The sequence below is a fragment of the Amphiura filiformis genome, unplaced genomic scaffold (genome assembly GCF_039555335.1).
Source record: "Amphiura filiformis unplaced genomic scaffold, Afil_fr2py scaffold_38, whole genome shotgun sequence".
In the NCBI taxonomy this organism is placed as follows: Eukaryota; Metazoa; Echinodermata; class Ophiuroidea; order Amphilepidida; family Amphiuridae; genus Amphiura; species Amphiura filiformis.
Genome location: NW_027305502.1, coordinates 925,024 through 946,513, shown reverse-complemented (window position 1 = coordinate 946,513; position 21,490 = coordinate 925,024). Strand labels below are relative to the sequence as shown.

The following is a 21,490-nucleotide window of genomic DNA, read 5'->3' as shown; positions in this document are numbered from 1 at the left end:
TTGAACAGTATCAAGGACATTTCATTCTGTTATTCACTTATTTTATTTATTAAATGCATATTTGATTAAAAACAAGAAATATTTCCATTTAAATTCAGTCCAAAAATACACAATTTTTTTGCCATAAAATCAAGCATTATTTGTCAAAAATACAGGAAGATCTTATAGGGAAAAAAGAATTGACCTACCTACCCTCCAAATTTTTGTCTTGAAAGGGCAACCAAACAATTTATTTTTTGGGCCTTATTCCTAAAATCATCCCACCCTTTTTTTTTTCAGGCGAGTGGTTAGCAGTGGTGGTTTAGTGCATGACTTTCACAGTTAATCTTTCTTGAGTGATCAGAGTCTGAGTATATATATCTGGTAACTAGAAAAAAACAGGTCCTACTTATCAGACTAACATAGAGTTCAAAGACCAGTCAAGTTGTAGATCCAGAATATATCTATGTAGATTTTCTTCTCCATTTATTTTCACCTATTCCATGTACCAAAGTAGTGCACCTGGCAGTGACAACAGATGCATACTGAGGTGTGGCAACAAAAATGAGTCTCTGCATGCTAGCCATAGGCTTCAAGATAAAAACATCCTAAAGTTTTGATATATTTTCTCAAAATATCACAAGCTTTATCAAGAACCACTGAACCAATACTGGGCTTGATTGTACTCATTTTAATGCATTTTTCAAGCTGATTCCAAATATAGTCATGCAAACGTACAATTCAGAAATTTTTGAATTTTTTTTTAAATTTGAAACTGCAACCCACGTGGAGAGATTTTTTTAAATCTCTCCACTGAAGTGTCTGGAAGGTTAAAACCTTCCGACACTTTCATATATATGTAACATTTTCAGTAAAAATTTCATAAATTAATTTTAACATTTTCATTGGTGTTTTAAAAATCTCTATCTGAATTTCATACACCTTCTAAGAAAGATTCAACCTGATTCTTCCACAGAGGGAGGGTGAGTTTCAAATAGAGTTGGTTAATGTGCTAATCCCATTTGAAATTCATACTCCCCCTGTGGAAGATATTTCCAAAATCTTCCACATGTGGAGTGTGGACATATAGCCCATTTCTTAAAGGCAATTCTTGAAATTGAATACATTTTTCAAACCAATTTTTGTGTGATGGTTCATAGGCAAATTTGATATGATGGAAACACATGGAACATGTATATTTTATTTTGCAGTATGTTGTGTCAGCTTCAAGACTGTAATTATTCATTTACCATGTGTGTATTTTATGCCAGTTTCAGTTACAAGATGATGGGGAAGTTGATCGGTAACAGGGGTTTGTAATAGGCACTGCAGGTAGCCAAGCTTACTGTGCTCTTTAATACTGTTTCTTTCATTCTACGGCTGATTGATAAAAGCAGATTATCTGAGAGTCATTTTATCAAAGTAGAGAAAGTTATTTGCCCACACGGACAAAAATTGTGGACGAGCATATTTCCTTTTGGTTTTACTGCTACATTTGTGTCCAAAATTCAATATAAAGTTATTTTAGCCCAAATGAAGGTGAACTTTATTATTTGATAGGCTAGTGCTCAAAATTGTGCAATTTTACCATATTTTGGCCAAAAAACAGTGTTTTGGGGCTAACAAAGAAGATACACAGGGCAATTATAATTGGTTTATTTTTTCTTCTATTAGGATTTTGAAGGGGGTACAACCCCCTATGGAATAATTTAGGAGGGACATGTCCCCAATCATCCATCCTCCCCTCCTCTTCCCCTTCCGCCGCCTATACATTTAGATTACAAATCTGTGAAAAAAAATAAACCTGAAAATATTGTAGCACAAACATTTGTATGGCTTTATGCTGTTACAGTTGCACTTGTATAAAAAGTGGGCAGTCCCTATCTAGGCTTTAGAGGCAGGCAAGTAGCCTGGATAGCGAGCGGGTCAAAAGTTTGCGGTGCTGAGAGAAAAGATGTCTGTTTTTTTCTTGTGTCGAGATGTGTAGGAGCATCTTTAGTTCTCAGCTAGCTAATATAGAATTGCAACGTGGGGTTTAATTTTTTGGCAGACATCTTTATTTGCAGAATCAAACCTGGTGCAAATCGGATGCATTTTTAATTGAATGTGTGTTATGTGTGTTTGCATGATGTTATTACAGAGCACCTCAAAATATTAGTTTTTACGTTTTTATCTGAAGATCTCAACCCATTTTGACGACTTAATGTTCTCGTACTAGCCAGGGGCTTCCACATAAAAAGTCTAAATTTTGAGATATTTTCTGAAAATATCAATAACTATCACAAAAAACACTGAGCCAATTCTAGGCTTGTTTGTACTCATTTTCATGCATTTTTCATGCTGATTCCAAATATGGTCATGATGATGTCCAATTCTGATATTTATGAATATTTAAAGAAAATTTTAAACTTGTCCTTTGCAATTGACACAAAAGGAATCGGAAGGGTTAATGGAAAACATTACATTTTTCTGTTCCTTGAGTTTGTATGAGATGCACAGATTAATTTGAAATGAAATTTTGGAGAGAAAAAAATGTAAAACAATAATCAGCTAGTATACAAATATTGACTGCTATGAGGGGCATGGTTAAAATTATAGGCCCAAGGTGATCTCAAAACCATGACTATGTGTCCCGAGGCGAAAGCCGAGGGACATAGTCATGGTTTTGAGATCACCGAGGGCCTATAATTTAACCATGCCCCAATAAAAAGCAGTCAATATTTGTTTTATATACCAAATCTTAAGATTCTTGTCATCTGTTTGGTTAAAAGCATCGATTTTGGGAAAAGAAATTAATAGTTTCAATGCGAGCGGCACACAGATTACAATCTGCGATTTCTGCGTAATTATAGCGCGTGAAAAGCGTTAACGCGTGCGTAATATCATTTTACGCTGGGAAAAGCGCGCGCAGTTTGATCGTGGCCGCACGTGACCGGTCCATAGTTCATTTCCATGGACCGGTCCATAGTTCATTTTGCGGGCATAGTTAATTCAATGACTGCACTTTCAACCAATCAGATGACAGGAATCTATATATGAGGTATATAACATTGTATATTCAATTTCAAAATTGTGGGAGAATTTTCAAAATATGTCTTAAATACAATTAAAGTAAAGAAACATTATAAAAACATGGTCTTTTACAGAGAAATATTTTCATCGCAGGCATTACAATTTCAATAATTTTGCCCCTAAGAAATACAATAATCCGCATCAAAATAATGTGATTGAACTTGAATGTTAGTAAACATAATCAACGAGCAAACATTATTAGCTAGTCTAAAATAATAAAACAAGTTTATTGTAATATCCAATAATTCATCTGCTGACATTAACGATCTATCACTAGGATCCACAACATGCTCATCTATCATGGGCACAGTTCTTAAACCCCAATACATTTGTACATTCATTGAATGACCTTTGAAAATTTGGGTACAAAAACTCATACTCTTCAACTTGAGGTCAAATTTTGCACTATGATTATGTAATTGAGGTTATTGGACTATGCCATTGGGATGAGGCTATTGTGGTCCATAGTGTATAGTACCCTAGGGGGATATCATAACATTCAACAACCAAACCATCCCATTTTCCTCTCTGCTACTATAACTCGCTACATCATTGTTTGCATAATTAACACAAACCTGGATTCCAAGTGAAACGCTCTTGCGCTGCTATCATCACTTAGACCCCTCCATCAATCAACTTGCATGGCTAGCTAGCTATATAGCGTGCAACGACGCTCCACCAATATCTATTTTTACTCATTGGGAGACGAGAGCTGTAGCAGCATCCCAGGCAACCGTTGTCGCCCGTTTGGTCGTTGTAGGCAGTTGCATCTTGCCTGTTAATCATTTGTCAAATAGCTCTAGTATTTTGTTTCAGGCTTGTCTGTCTATTAGTACACTTATTATTTCTTAACTGTCACTTCATGCTTCCAGGTGCATACGCTACCGACGAGATTCATTTAATACCGCTACTACGGGCAGGATTCAAAGTTCAAGTATCTCATCTAACTTCACATACATAATTGTAGTACGCTTATAAAATGGTAAAATCTAGGATCAACTGATGGGTGGCATGTGTGAGATTTTTATTTGTATGCAATGCACGGTAACATAGGCAGGATAGAATTTGTTGTAAAATTTTCAGGTCTGTTCATGTATGTGATAAGATATTTTATGAATGGAAACTGCCTGATCTCTGAATTGGGCTATTCCATTTAAAATCCACACTACCCCTGTGGAAGATTTTGGAAATATCTTCCACAGGGGGAGTATGAATTTCAAATGGAATGAACACATTAGCAGCTCCATTTGAATCTCACTCTCCCTCAGCGAAATATTCAGGTTGAATCTTTCTCAAGAAATTCAAATGCAGCTGCCCAATGTGTTAATTCCATTTGAAATTCACACACCCACTGTGGAAGATATTTCCAAAATCTTCCATAGGGGTAGTATGGATTTTAAATGGAAAAGCCTGTTTGTCCTAATAGTTATATCAATAATATGAAGTGTAACTTTAGTAATGCAAGAAGTTGATAAAATTATGAAAAAAAAATTTGTGCCCACTCGGGAATTTCAAGGGGCATAGGTCCAAAATTACAGGTCACAGAAAAATGTTGACTTCTGGAACTAAATTTATATACTTTTTATGATGCATCAAATCATTTTTCAACAAAATCCCCATGTAAACATTAGATTTTTTGATCAAAATTTTACACTTTCCCACAAAACATTAATGTATTGTAGTGATGATTTTGTTCATATTAAATATCCATGTGTCATGTATTTTCCATACCAAATATGAAGTATCTACTCCATTTAGTTTCAAAGAAATAGTCATGGGGAAATAGCCAGTTAAAATGTGACATATATAGTTTAAAAATGGCAAAAATCCTTCAATAGGGCGACTATTGCATGGAAACGGAATATATGTGTGCATTACAATTTTGACAACAGATTAAAAAAGATACTCCAGGGTCTTCTGAACATTTTGATATATGATTTGTTCATTTGAAAGCTCTGGCTTGACAATGTTATGGGGCTGGCCTCTCAACTGAAAGTCATGTTTATGAGAATAGAATTGCTTATGCAACTAACTTTTATGCAACTATTTTTGTCACACATGCAAAATAGATATTTTAATTAATTTTTATTTGATGCACTAAAGTTTTAAACATATCTGTCTGTTTAAGCCATATGAAATTTCTGGTTAAGGAATATAACTTTTTTTAAATGTTTATTTTTATGATAAAGAGCTGTTATAATATATACAAATACATAACTCTATTTTATAATAATTTGCTTAAAATGCAAATTAGTGGAGGATGTTAAAAATGTCCCCACATTGATCATGAAGATGATATGTAACTAAAGAGTTAATCAATGTAACATCACATGTCCGCCATCACATGTCCGGCATCTTGTAGGTATAAAAGGCTTTTTTTAGTACCTTCACTCTGTGTGTAATGAACCATTACAGTTAAAATCCACCACCTATAGAAGGCAAGACCTTAATCTTCCACACAGGGAGTGTGAATTTCAAACTGGGTTACCTGAATGGGTGACTCCGCTAGAAATCTACACCCCCTGTGCACAATATAAACAGTTGTGTGATGTGCTGCGCTCTGTGTGTAATGAACCATTACAGTTAAAATCCATACACCCCGGAGACAAGACCTTAATCTTCCACACAGGGAGTGTGAATTTCAAATGGGATTTCCTGATTGGACGACTCTATTTGAAATCTACACCCACTGTATGGAAGTTATTAGGGGTTATTCCTCCTTTCGCCATTTTATGGCTATTACAGTTAAAATCCATACACCCCCTATGGAAGACAAAACCCTAATCTTCCACACAGGGAGTGTGATTTTCAAATGGGGTTTCCTGAATGGACGACTCTATTTGATATCTAAACCCCCCTGTTTGGAAGATTAAGGTCTTGTCTACCATAGGGGTGATGGATTTCAACTGGAATAGCCAAAAAATGGCAAAAGGAGGAATGACCCCTACACATGTATAACATCCCCACACCTGCACACACTGTCATACACCATATGCAATAGATCGAAATGACAATACCATACATAAATCCAATCCAAAACATACCAAATTTAGATCGGAAGTGAAGATATGCTTGATAATCACAAGGAAGACACAACAGATGTGTGATGCCTTGATCCACAACATCTCTCTCTCCACCCACTTCTCTTCTACCAAAACAGATGCAATTGTTGTGTGCCATCAAAACCATATCTTGATGCATTTTTCTACACAAAACAGGTTAGTCAACCCTCACACATGTAGACCTGGCTGGGTCTTTAAGTTTTGCAACATTTTTTTAGGTCAACCAAAAAAAACAACCCTGTTTTACAAAGGATGGACTTTTCAAGTAGGGTCAGTCAGAAATGGTCTAAAATTGAACTTTTTTGCACGCTACACACACCCAAAAAAAAGTCCCAGTAAAACGGGAACAAAATCGGGGGGTGGGTAGTCAAGTTTGGTTTTGGTATGGACGTGCCACTGAGAATTTGAAAGTGGACCCATAAATATACCAATTTTTCAAGAAATTTTGACCCATTGATATACCAAAAGTCAAAATTTTCGGCCAAATTGATCCCAAATTGTCTTGGTTTTTACCAATTTTCCCAAAATTTTGGGAAAATTTTGAAAATTTTGGCTAGATTAAGGAAAAATTTGGCTAATTTCCGAAAAAATTGAGAAAATTTTGAAAAAAGGACCCATTCATATACCAAAATAGGCTTTGAAAAAGGGGTCAATGATATACCAAGAGGCTGAGAATGCTACCCATATTTGCGGCACGTCCCCGTATGGTCATTTGTACTGCCTACCCCCGAACAAAATATGCTCATCCCCGATGCCCCTAAATTTTAATGCTTCCGCCGCCACTGTTCTGAGCTGGGCTCATCTCTTTGCATCCCACTTTGGCTTGTTGGTATCGCATCTTGTCATCTGATGGATTCTATTTAAAGATGATGCTATTCAGCTTGTAATTAGATCCAGTCCTGGGGATCCAGTCCTCGTAGTAATCTATTTAGAATTGGTCTTATAGTCCACAAGGTTAATTAAGCCCTGATTTATGCATTAGGCTTCTCGTTTTAGCAAGCAGTTTAAAAAAAGAAAATCAATAAAACAAAGTAAATATTATGAATGCTAATAGCCCACTGCATGGTAGAGTAATCTAATATTATACAGAGATGAGCGTAAGCTAATTCCGTCTCGTCATCTATTTAATATTATTGACTCGGCCAATTTGGGTTTTGATTGATGCTGGCAGAATTGTGGATTATTAACTTGATTTAGAGATTCAATGTCAGAAAGTAACAATGATGGTTTTTAAACTTTGAAAGCACATTATTCAGCATCTTATGAATCGGGAAAGCAAAGTAATCACAATATTAAATAAAAAATAAAAAATGATACATTGTTGTTTGTATTATCATTTAGGGATTCAATGTCAGAAATTAACTATGATGGTTTTAAACTTTGAAAGCACATTATTCAGCATCTTATGAATCGGGAAAGCAAAGTAATCACAATATTAAATAAAAAATAAAAAATGATACATTGTTGTTTGTATTATCATTTAGGGATTCAATATCAGAAATTAACTATGATGGTTTTAAACTTTGAAAGCAAATTATTCAGCATCTTATGAATCGGGAAAGCAAAGTAATCACAATATTAAATAAAAAATAAAAAATGATACATTGTTGTTTGTATTATCATTTAGGGATTCAATATCAGAAATTAACTACGATGGTTTTAAACTTTGAAAGCAAATTATTCAGCATCTTATGTATTAGGAAAGCAAAGTAATCACAATATTTGAAAAAAATGAAACATTGTTTGTTTTATCATCTCTTTAAGATGGATATCACTTTCATCAAATATTTGATGCAGGCATTTCTAAGAAAATAGCAAACTGATTTGAAAGATGAGTCTAGCCAATCACACCCATAACTTATATTACCATGGTCTGAAAGCAGAGTGATATAACATCAATTGGAAGTACACCAGAGAAGGTTGCTTACACTTCCCATAATGCATTTCTCCCAATTTTCTGTACTGATTTGCTATCATGGGTCGATAGTGATGAAATGTAATGCAATGAACAGAGCACATATTCATATTCTTGCAAAATATGTTTATTTCTTGACTATCACCCAAAAAATAACCATATATTTTCAAAATGGAAGCTGTACAGGTGCCATTTGATGAAAATAGAGGTGATGTATCATACTAACAATAAATGTTATGACTAATTTACATATGGCATTTTGTCATTGTTTCCATTTTCCTGAATACAGTGATGTAAACAAAGTCATGCTTCACAATCATTGATTTGCTTACAGCTTCTGTTCCAATTCCATGAAGAAGAGTTTTTAGCATTTACTATTTCTAAATTTATTATAAAATGGGAAGTTCTGGTGGGGGAAGAAAAAAAAAAATTCCATGTATAGCAGAGCACTATGGGATCATACTAGTAGGTTTCTTTGATGCATTCTTTTATTTTCTGGCAGACAAAATTAGTACCATTTAAAGGTTGCTAAAAGTTAACTTGAACCCCTTATTGCTATTTTTAATCCATAATTTTTTTTAAATTAAAATTTTGACCCCTTATTTGAAAACCTAGTGGTAAATAAATGATTGTATGGTCCATAGTGTACCTGTCATTGAATGCATATTAATTTGAAGCACGGGACACGGTCTTGGTCTCGGACTGCTCGGACGTCTTGGTCTCAGTCTTGGTCTTGGTCTCGGACAGGCCGTCGCAACTATAACACTGAATTTTAGCTTCATATAGTTAATGCTCCTACATGCACCCCTGAGCATGATGATGCAAAAGAGCTGAACTTACTGCAATTGCTATCAAATCTGTTCCTATTTTACCAGGTCAGACGTATCAAATTGCAGGCGAAACACTCAGAATAATGACAAATCTTTGATTGAGATGAGAATAACTAAACCCCAGTCAAATGCTTCTTCATTAGTATCTTGTTTCAATAAAACGCTGCAATTCTGCATACTTAACTTTTTGAAAAGGTCTGTGTGCTATTAAGGGGGTACTACACCCCTGGCCAATTTTGTGCCTATTTTTGCATTTTTCTCAAAACTTATAGCATATTGGTGACAAGTAAGATATGTATATTATAGGGGCAATGACTACAACTACTGCACTGGAAATTTTATTTCAGCACAGACAACAGTTGTGGAGTTACAGTCAAAAATGAGGAAAACCAATATTTGATCAATAAATCAATAACTACTTGCCTTGAGTTGCTGAATTTTCAGTTGCAGTAGTTGTAGTCCGTGCCCCTATAATATACATATCTTACTTGTCACCAATGCGCTATAATTTTTGAGAAAATTGCAAAAATAGGCACAACATTGGCCGTGGGTGTAGTACCCCCTTAAGCCAGTCTGAGCCAGTGTTCTTATGGTGCTATGATTATTTGCAATATTTATTTTAAATGTTGGTCTTTTTTTCAGTGGCAGGACCACACAGGGGACATGGCAGAATTTACCGACCTCATCCAATCAAATTTTGCACCCACACCCTGAAAATATGCTTTAAATTGTAACATTTTCCCTAAAATAATAGGATTTTCCTTAATTTTGTGTTTGACTAGAAAAGTAACCAGCAGAAAAAGTCCCAAGTTAAATTCCCCACACTTGTGTAGGTGTCAATGCAGAAGATGGCGTTATAGTCAGGGTGCAAACCAACTCCAAACTTACATCATAGACTGCTTGCTTGGTAAATGGCACACATATCACTATGGGCCACAATTGCCTCATCCCAATGACAAAGTTCAATAACCTCATAGTGCAAAATTTGACTTCAAGTTGCAGAGTATGAGTGTTTGTACGCAAGTTTTCAAAGGTCATTCAATGAATGTACAAATGTATTGGGTTGAAAGAACTGTGCCCTGATAGATGATCATGTCGTGAATCCTAGTGTATTTCAACCCTAGACATTTTATATTCTAGTAGTAACAAAATGTCACATCAAAATGCATTCACACACATATCCTCCCGGTTTCATGGTTCTGCACGGACAGACGATAAGGAGAGTACAATTATGTTTAGTCTACTATAAAAACCGCTTTTATTTCTTAGGGTGATGATCTTTTTTTTCTTTTTTTTTTATTTGAAAGTGTGCGGAAAGATATATAATCTTTAAAGCAAAATACCAGACCTACTTCTGTTAATTTGCTCTTCCAGTTGAATTCCATACACCCCCTAATGGAAGACATGATCTCAATATCCCACACAGGGGGTGTAGATTTCAAGTGGAGTCACCCATTTAGGTAAACCCATTTGAAATTCACACTCCCTGTGTGAGAGATTAAGGTCATGTCTTCCATAAGGGATGTATGGATTTCAACTGGAATAGCCCAATACACAGATTCCTGGAGAAAAAGAGTATCTGTGGTTAAGGCAGATCAGAGGGGAGCGTGACAAAATGGTATTTGCACTTAAACACATTGAGACAAATAAAGCTGACATACAAGAGGTATGAATCGGTTCTATAAGGGAGATCCCAAGGCTTGTTTCTTATGAATTTGGTGAAGTGATAAATCAAAAAATATGAGTAAATTGAGCTAATGTATGCTTCCCAATGTAGATGTGGAATTTGGATTTGGATGAATTCGCACCAAACTGTGATTAATGAATTTGATAAAAAAGACAAATTGCATACTTAGCTTTACAAAGTAGGTTGATCTATTGTACCGTATAGTACAGCTATGTCCCATAAATGTCCCTTAAAATGTCCCATACTGTTATAAACATCTCAAAAAAAGTAACTAACCACACTTAAATAATGACCATTATTAAAAAACGGGCGATTGTATTACAAATCTAGAAAATGTGTTGGAAGCAGAATTTATCAATTTCTGCACATTTTGATAACTTATTGGTAGCAATTGACTAAATATTGACGTCACAGCATACATTTGAATCAATGCAACCCAAGATTTGAAAGTTGCAGTAAATTGTATTGATTTTGTATTCAGTATAATGGAAGGAAATCTGTGTGTTTTTGTATTGTAAAAGTGCAACTTTCAAATCTGGACCTCACTACATTAAGGTGGTATTGGATGCATTTTCTAGAAATTAGAAAATGCTTTGAGCATGTTTTAAACAGATTAATTGAGTAGGGTAAAGTACACTGATCAATATGCCTTTTGTTTGGATCAAATCGGACATACGGTTTCCAAAATACATCAATTTATATTTTCTTTGTATCCTATTGTTTTTGTCAATAATCAATATAGTTAATGAGCTAAAAGGACAGGAAAGGCTCATTAATATGTAATTTTTGCCAATATTTTGCTAAAAATCAATGCATAAATGTTAGTACTTTTATTTTGCATACTTTTTGCCCTGAAACTTGGTCAAAGTGTTTCTAATATGTTCTAATGTATCATATAGTGAAGCCGCCCTCTAATTTGCATATTTGCATAATTAATGAGCTAATTTGCATAAATGCTAATTAATTATGCAAATATGCAAATTAGGGGCGGCTTCACTATATAATACATTAGAACATATTAGAAACACTTTGACCAAGTTTCAGGGCAAAATAATGCAAAATAAAAGTACCCTGAACATTTATGCATGGATTTTTAGCAAAATATTGGCAAAAATTATATGTAAATGAGCTTCTCCAGTCATATTAACTTGATTGATTATTGATAAAAACAATAAGATACAAAGAAAATATAAATTGATATATTTTGAAAACCGTATGTCCGATTGACTCAAACAAAAGGCATATTGATCAGTGTAATTTGCTCTACTCAATTAATCTGTTTAAAACATGTTTAGAGCACTTTTATAATGCCTCCATAACCACCTTAAACATGTTAAATTGACCGGTGTTTTATTGTTTTCTGGGCTATCGTATCAAATGAGGTGTCAAAATGTGCAGAAATAAATTCTGCTTCCAACGCATTTTACAGATTTGTAATACAATAGCCCCTTTTAATACACTAGCCCCTTTTAGAATAATGGCCATTATTTAAGGGGGGTTAGTTACTTTTTTGAGATGTTTATTTGATACAAATGGACAGCAAAAGGTGTTTTCTAGTGATATGAAAATATGTACAAACATCCCCTACATGATGATGTGATATGCTCCTGCCATCCCATTGGCCTTAATCTAACACAATCACTGCAAGTAGGGTGGAAATTAAATGTGGATAAAGAAAAGATCCCTCGATCAACTGTGTGCTAATTTGGGTACTTAAAAAGCGTGACTATATTGATCAAACTCGTAGGGGATTGACCCCAATACCGATATGTTGATGCTAGAGCACGTTGGTCATATTCCTGGTATAGATTTATAACCCAGTGCATGCAAGTTTCAATGGTGGTTCATTTTTTGTTTACTGCAGTTTTATTTTATTTTTTTACTTCATAATGAATAATATTATGTATAATTTAATGATCAAAATTGATGCATCTATTTAACTACAAACATGGGTAGTCTTACTCAAGCGGTTCTTTACATATCTGTGTAATTTTCGGATTTCCTGATAAAATCACTGAGTTTTACACAGTGTATGCAAGCAGTAGGTGACAGGGTAATTGCATAGGTGAATCGGTTCATCCTACACTTTGTGTACAAATCCATTGAATAGGCCAAAATTTGCTACAAATTTAGTCAAATTTGTTGCGCTGATCCTTGCCTGACAGATTACTTAGAGCAGTTGGCCTGACGGCTTGACCCAACGCCCTTTTTTCTCGCATGGAGCTATTAATTTTGGCTTACTGGCCCAAGGTGTGATGGTCAGTTTATATGCAATTAGTTGCTGCAGTGGTTGTGCAGCAAGAGAATGGAGAGAAAAAATGGGTTATTCTAGTTGAAATCCATACACCCCCTGTGGAAGACATGACATTAATCTCCCACACAGGGGGTGTAGATTTCAAATAGAGTCACCCATTCAGGTAACCTCATTTAAAATTCACACTCCCCTGTGTGGAAGATTAAGGTCATGTCTTCCACAGGGGGTATGTGGATTTCAACTGGAATTGCCCAATGCAGTGCTTGTGACTTAATTATTTGGTTATTGATTCTTTCACAAATGTAATAAGGTATAGGTGATGCATGCCGCATTGGAAAAAAGCCAAAAATAAACACGCTAGTAATTGTGTTGCGCTACATACTTGACCGTGTTGTGCCATCCAGATGAATTATTTCAAGTGTATTCCATTTTTAATTTGAAAACAATGGGTTCAAATGTCCTAAACCCTAACTGTGACCCTTTTCTGGTGTAGGGCTGACACTTTCACATTAAGGGGCATTCGGTGAGAGCAAAATATGGGGTCATTGGGTGAGAGCATGATTTTTGGCATTGGGTGAGAGCAAAATGAACAAAATATGGGGTCATTAAGTGAGAGATGGACCGTTTGGACAAAAATTAGGGGGCATTGGTGAGACTATAGCTTTATTGTTTAAATGAGATCTTTGAGTGAGAGCCAAGAGAAGTCTTTAACTTTAAATTGCTAGTTGTAAATGATTTCAAATTGCTTCGTTATTTCAAAATAAGTAACAAAATCAGTCATAAAATGAAAGTTGCTGTTCATATTGAAAAATAAGGGTGTTTGGGTGACAGGTGGAATGGAAAAGGAAGGGGTCTTTGGGTAATAGAGCATGTCTTCGAAAAAGTATGGGGTCTTTGGGTGACAAAGATGCTGAAATAGGGGGTCTTAAGGTGGTATTGGATGCATTTTCTAGAAATTATAAAATGCTTTGAGCATGTTTTAAACAGATTAATTGAGTAGGGTAAAGTACACTGATCAATATGCCTTTTGTTTGGAGCAAATCGGACATGCGGTTTCCATAATACATCAATTTATATTTTCTTTGTATCCTATTGTTTTTGTCAATAATCAATATAGTTAATGAGCTAAAAGGACTGGAAGGACTCATTAATATGTAATTTTTGCCAAAATTTTGCTAAAAATCAATGCATAAATGTTCAGGGTACTTTTATTTTGCATACTTTTGCCCTGAAACTTGGTCAAAGTGTTTCTAATATGTTCCAATGTATTATATAGTGAAGCCGCCATCTAATTTGTTTAGAGCACTTTTATAATGCCTCCATAACCACCTTAACAGCCCTACTTACATGTCACCTCCACTGTGGTAGTGCCCCCCCTCCCCGCAGGTTAAAATACCCTTAACCCTAACTTTAAACCTTTTCAGACTAATGACCATTTGCACTAATGGGCTCTTCCCTGCATACTGATGTTGTTGTCATTGTGATGGGTAAATTCTAAGAAAAACTACTAAAATCCAATGAGATTCCACATCAGAGGTTCATTCCGATGGGTTTTTGCTGCATCATGATATGTGTGTGAGTGCATAGAATAGCGCAGCTTCAATCAATAGTTTTGTATGTGTTACTCTCTTGATTGCTGCAGCGATGCCGACCCCAATGATCAATCAAATAAACAAAGGGCTATTCCAGTTTAAATCCATACACCCCCTATGTATGACATGACCTTAATCTTCCACACATTGGGGGTGTGAATTTCAAATGGAGTTATCCGAATGGGTGACTCCCTTTGAAATCCACACCCCCTGCCCTTCAAACCTATCTGCCTGCATGCTGATTTGTCACAGGCTTAAGGGATCTAGAATGAGCATTTATGGCGTTTCGACAGTATTTTTTGTGGGACATGAGAGCACCTCAGACGTATCAAATTGCATTCTGAATTTGCAGCATGTCTTTCTGATATCAAATAATTTTCATTTTTTGAAATTCACAATATAATACAAATTTTATGACAAATTATTAAAATTTGATATTTTTCTAATTGTTGATATATAACAGTCCTCGAAATAAATTTTATAAATCTAATGATATATTCTTAAAGTGTATGTAGCTGGGAGGAAAGGCCGATGATCAATTGTTGATATATAACAGTCCTCGAAATAAATTTTATAAATCTAATGATATATTCTTAAAGTGTATGTAGCTGGGAGGAAAGGCCGATGATCAATTGAAAATTTTGACCTTTTATATTGAAGATATGGATTTTTTTCCCAAAAAGACTTGGTGTTTTGGGGAAAAAAATCCATATCTTCAATACGAAAGGTCAACATTTTCAATTGATCGTCGGCTTTTCATCCCACCTACATACACTTTAAAAGTATAAATCATCAGATTTATAAAGTTTACTTCAAGTACTGTTAAATATCAAAAATATCAATTTTAATGATTTGCCATAAAATGTGTATTACATTGCTAATTTCAAAAATCAAAATTATTTGATATCAGAAGGACATTCTTCAGTATTCAGAATGCAATTCGATATGTCTGATGTGCTCTAATGTCTCACAATAAATACTGTCCAAATGTTCATACCCCTTCCCTTAAGCTCACCAGCAAAATAAAAATTTCTTTAAAAAAGGAATGGACGACCAATGGGAGTTACTAGTGTTCAAGGGAAACTTTTAAACTGATTAAATCAATAAACTAACCACACCAGGAAAATATGATATAACATCAACATCACAATGCATGGAACAAATATTGTGTGCTGGTCAGTAATGGGACAGATTGTGCTGCCTTTTTTAAACTTGTGAGCTATATTGCTATTCGGGAGGAGGTTACTCAGTACAAATGGCCATATGATATAACTTCTACAGCATCAAGGCTACAGCTATTTGCTATTTATTTTCTGATGATAGCAAAATTGTGAAGGCCATTTAAAAAACTCAAGATGGAACAGTTTCTAGCTTACATATTAGTAAAACAGATTTAAAAAGCTGATACAACTTCAACAGCATCAAGGCTACAGCTATTTGCTATCTACTGCTGATAGCAAAATTGTGAAGTCCATTGCTTTGAATCTCATGATAGTAGCAAAGTCACAAATTATTATATATATTATATATCACATCATTTATTGAGCGCTATATCAAAAATTACCACAGCGCTGTACAATAGCAAATAACATGGTTAAAAACACAATAATATAGAATTATACAGCAAAAATAAATATCACTTACATGTACAACAATAATTATTAAAAAGCAACACGATAAATCATCAATAGACCATAATAACATGATTAAAATACAATTTTAAAAACCCCAAAGCAAATATAATGATAAAATAAATGTAGGCAAATACCAAGGATGCATATAAGGAACAAAACATTATTGAGATGGAAAAAGGTGAGTTTTTAACAATTTTTTGAAAAAATTGACTGAGGGTGAAAGGCGGATATGGAGGGGGAGCAAGTTCCAAAGGCGTGGGGCAGCAACATTGAAGGCGTGGTCCCCTATTGACAGTCGAGTACGAGAAACTTGAAGTTGAAAATTACTACTGGAGCGCAAATTTTCCCTGCTTGGTTTGTACTGAATGAGTAATGAGGACAGGTAACCAGGTGTGAGATTGTTGATACCTTTGAAGGTCAAAAGCAGCACTTTGAAGATAACCCTCTCATTAACAGGCAACCAATGTAATTCTCTCCGCAGGGGTGCTGAGGACTGAAGTCTATTGCATCTAAAAATGACTCGAGCTGCCCTGTTTTGCAGTACTTGCAGCTTTTTTCTGTCCTTAGCTGAACAAACTGTTCTTAAAAGACTTCATACAGACTTTGTATATTGTGTACAACTTTGAACTTTTCCTGATGAAGCACATCGTATCAAGTCATCTCTTTCAGCACTTCAGGCAGCATGGAATGGCTGCTATAACTTCTACAAGCTATGTTATGATACATGTATAGCTACATTGTAAACATGGTAAATGTTGTTCATTGCGTTAAATAGAGGGCATGGCCACAAAATGTGCTTACAACTTCATATAAAAGCTTATGCATTGTTCATAACTTTTCCTGACTACACCCATCATATCAAGTTAGTGATCTTTTTCAACAGTTGCTTCAACTTAATTGATAATGTTAACATTTGTTTTCACATTGCTGTATACTGAAGACTCAAAGTTTTTTTTTTTTAATTTAATGCAAATTGTCAAGCTTTTTACAACTTTTCTCAATATTTTGGCAAATTTGGCAAAATGACCCCAAGGGATCAGTGATATAACAAATGGCCGGAAATGCAACCCATGTCTGTGACACATCCCTGGCCTTTTCAACTGTCTTATTACCGTAATAGCCTTGCTTGAAACTGTTCCATCTTGAGCGTTTAAAAAAACAGTCTTCACAATTTTGCTATCAGCAGTAGATAGCAAATAGCTTTAGCCTTGATACTGTAGAATTTATAGTAACCTTTCCAATCTTGCTATGCTAGAAAATATTCCATCTTGATATTATAAAAAAAAACATTGTTCACAACCTTACTATCAGTAGTAGATAGCAAATAGCTGTAGCCTCAATGTTGTAGAGGTTATATCAGTCTTTCCACACTGTTTTACCAATAGCTGTCAGAGAGTTTTTTATTGCTATCAGCAGTAGATAGCATTTGATTCTGTAGAAATTATAACAGCCTTTCCTGATAGTGTTTATGAATAATATTTGGTGGTTTTAACACTAATGCCCTGTGGAGCCAATTATGGGTTTAGGAACAACCTTATGGAGATCGTTTTTCTTGTGGAGACACAAATCAAAACAAAAATAGGGCATTAGAAATTGCTGTAAATTGATTGCACCAATAAAATATACCCTCTGAGTTGTAAGTGTTTTTATGGTGTGTAGTCCCATGACCCGTAGAGCCAATTATGGTTTTGGGTACAACTTTATGGAGATAATTTTGCTCCATAAGGAAAACAAAAAAACTTAAAGTGTGCATGTACCTTAAAGTTAAGTGGGGGTGTGGGGGTGTGTTTGTGTATATGTGACCCCTCGGCAACTGAGCCCGGATGTCGCCAGTGCCACTATTGAGATATGCTCCATCGAACTTAACAATAAACAATAGGAAACAAAGGATTTATTGACTGTTTTATTGATTTTTCACTACTTAAATGTCAAGTACTATAGACATGATATACATCATTTTAAAGCTAATTTCAAGCAGAATATTTTGGTTGAATATCTCAAAAATGATGATTGGCGACTTCAGGGCTCAGTTGTGCCGAGGGGTCACATATGTGTGAGGGTGGGTGGGATGTGTGTGGGTGTTTGGAAAGACATGCAAACAAGGTTGCAATTACAAATTAGAATTGCCCCAGCAAATTTCATCAGAGTGAACAAATATTTTTTATCCAACTGCACAAGTTCCCATGTTTTTTAAAAGAAAAACGAAGCTCTGTAAGTGTACTTATTGGTATCACCTGATCAACTTAAAGCATAAGAAAGAGGCTAAACATCTGCCCAGTTGTTTATAATTTCATTTTAGCTAAAAAATATATAAAAATCCCCAAATCTGGGTCAGTTGGCCTGTAGAACAGGTTTGTTTTTTGTTACCGCCTTAGTGTTTAAAAAATTGTTTGTTACAAACCTATAGAGTGTCATTTTTGCAGGTTATAACTATTTACACTTGATTGTTGGGTCTTCTTGTTAGTGTTAGCTTTGCGTTGGCTGTTTTTTGGTTCTTTTATAATAATGATCCGTGTGCGTATGTCTGCAGTGTCCTTACCCTATTCGGGGTTCTGAATCTTGTATCTGTCAACATACGTCAGCAGTGTCCTTTCCCTTTCAGGCTTCTGTATATATTCAAATTTTGTCCTTTCCCTTTTCACTGTTCTTTATTAAAATTTGGTGTGTTTACGTACATCTGCAATGTCCTTTTCCCTTTTCAGTGTTCTTTATTAAAATTTGGTCTGTTTATGTACGTCTGCAGCGTCCTTTCCCTTTTCAGGGTTCTGTATTAAAATTTTGTCTGTTTACGTACGTCTGCAATGTCCTTTCCAGTGTTCTTTATTAAAAATTTGTCTGTTTACGTACATCTGCAATGTCCTTTTTGAAAGGAATTTTTATTATGGTTAGAGATTGATAGACCAAAGGATCATTAATCTGAAAACCCAATAAGGGTTATTATAAACCTGAATCCTTATCCTAACCCTAAACTTCACCCTAACTATATTAACCTAAGCCCTAATCCTAAACATAACCTTAACCCAAACCCTAACCACAGCTTTAATCCTAACACTTACCATAACCAAACTCTATCCCTAACACTAACCCTAATGCTGACCTAAAATACCCTAAATCCTTTTTTGGACTAATGACTCTATGGACTCAGAGAAGATAGCTTACCCTTCCCAGAATCCTTTGCAATATAATACATCACCTCATTTCAACAAATGACGCTCCCATTACTTTGTACAGGTTTCCTTTGTTTTCATTTTGAGAATAGAGCTGAACATGTCGCTAGTCAAGAAATAAACATATTTTGCTATAGATCTGAATGTGCTCTGTTCACTGAGGTATATTTCGTCACTATTGACCCATGTGGCATAACATAGCAAATCAGTACAGAAAATTGAAATGGAAGAAATGCATTATGGGAAGTGTAAGATATCTTCTGTGCTTTGGACTAATGTGATGTTCCCTCTTTGTGATCTAACTCCAAATTGAGCATTTTTCTTCAAAGTCAAATAATTGTTGCATGTATTGGGCTATTCCATTTAAAATCCATACTCCCCCTATGGAAGATTCTGGAAATATCTCCACGGGGGAGTATGGATTTCAAATGGAATGAGCACATTAGGCAGCTCCATTTAAAACTCACTCTTCCTCTGTGGAGGATTCAAGTTGGATCTTTCTCAGAGGGTGTATGAAATTCAGATTGAGCTCTTGATGTGTTCATTCCATTTGAAATTCATACTCCCCCTGTAGAGGATATTTCCAAAATCTTCCACAGGGTGAGTGTGAATTTTAAATGGTATAGCCCATTTCTTGGTATTTCTATACAGCAAACAACCAATGCTCAAGGCATATATTTTGCATTTAGTAATACAACTTGTTTGATTCTGTTATTCTTCTCCACCTCTATCTCTCTTCCTCTTCCTTTCTCTCTCTCTATTTCTCTATCTTTCTCTTCCGTCTCCTCTCTGCTACTCTCTCTCTCCTCCTCCTCTTCATCCCATCCTCGCCTCCTCTGTCCTCTTTCATCCCATCCTCTCCTCCACTGTCCTCTATCTCCTAATCTTACACTGCAGGCTGTTCAATTCAGTGATGAAGGGAGCAACAACATCAGCCAGCAGCAGCAGAGTGCAACAGAGAATAGCAGTAGTGAACAATCATTGTCAGGCCATGTCGGCTGACTATACCGATGCCAGAAGCATTACCATCCAATGGTCGATGACACACATGGATACCGCTGTACCTCACACCTATATCACATGCTACACAGACAAGTAGCCTATATAGTACTATCATATGTGTATGGATGAATGAAAGAATGAATGAATACAGTAGCCTCAGAAAGTGAGATCAAGTTTTCAATGCTTCGTGCTTATGTGTAATCGCTATATTATGTATTTTTATCTGATATGCAGAGCCGAGTTGAAATTAAAAAAAGAAATGAAATGCACATCATTGATAACTTGATTGTTCCTTGATTTAGAGTGCTGTATTTAGGCTAAGTAACACCCCTAATAATGATAATGGGTGCTACCAACCAAACTATCTGTCTCTTAAAGGAGGATTTTGTGACCATAGCATCCTCTTTTCATGACATTTTTCAATAGATATTCACGAAAAAAGCTTATTCCAATTCTGTGTTTTCAAGTTACCATGTATGATTATGTGTATTACACTGCTCCATAGGCCAATGTGTTGAATTACATTCTGGTACACCAGAACTAAATTGAAATTTGGCGATATTTTTGCCAAATGCATTAATCTGCAAGAAATATTTTGTACATAAACATTATGTAGGTTTCCAGCCCGAGTTTCCAGTGCTATAAAAATCTCAACTTTTTTTTTAGAAAAGTGGGGGGATGATGCTGTGGATCATGAAATGCCCTTTTAAGAACTATGTTGATTGGTTACAAAGAGGGGTATATCATGTATTGAGCCAATCTAAGATATGGTAAGAAAAGTCTGTAGGGCTGAAGGAGATGTAAGTTTAATGCTGATTGCTGATGGATCTAAATGCTCTATTTAGATTAGTTACACAGATTTTTAGAGTGAAAGAATTTCATGATCTTCATCTTTGGCATTGTCTTCTTTAAAGACAGTTCTTGTTTTAATGTGCATTTTTCTAGGTGCTCCATTCTGGCTTAAAGGCCCATTCAGAGATTTCTGTACACAACATTTTGTCTAACTGCACCATGATATAATCAACAATTTCAGTATATCCTCGAAGAGTCGCCTCCACCATTTTTTCAACCAAGATGTTTCAAAAATGCTGATATTTCCATGCTATCTTGTGTAAGTAAGCTTACCACTGTCCACACACGATTGGTAACATTGGCGTTGGTATTACATTACACAGTAAACCCGGAAGTGAACTGGAAGTCATTGATCCTATAAGTTCATCGTTTGTCATTTCGGCGTGATTTTTAAGCTTACCTGCTGATTTTTCCGGGAATTATTGAGGTAAAATGACCATAATA

General features: G+C 35.3%; 1 protein-coding gene across 1 annotated transcript in view; it reads left to right on the top strand.

The window, feature by feature from the left end:
- Positions 1-20,269, top strand: part of LOC140144062 (serine/threonine-protein kinase ULK3-like) — a 145,105-nt gene extending 124,836 nt beyond the window's left edge. The window contains exon 15 of the mRNA XM_072165890.1: positions 20,090-20,269. Coding sequence (XP_072021991.1) covers positions 20,090-20,106 — 17 coding nt within the window. The 3' untranslated portion in view covers positions 20,107-20,269. The remainder of the gene's footprint in view (positions 1-20,089) is intronic.
- Positions 20,270-21,490: the final 1,221 nt, after the last annotated feature.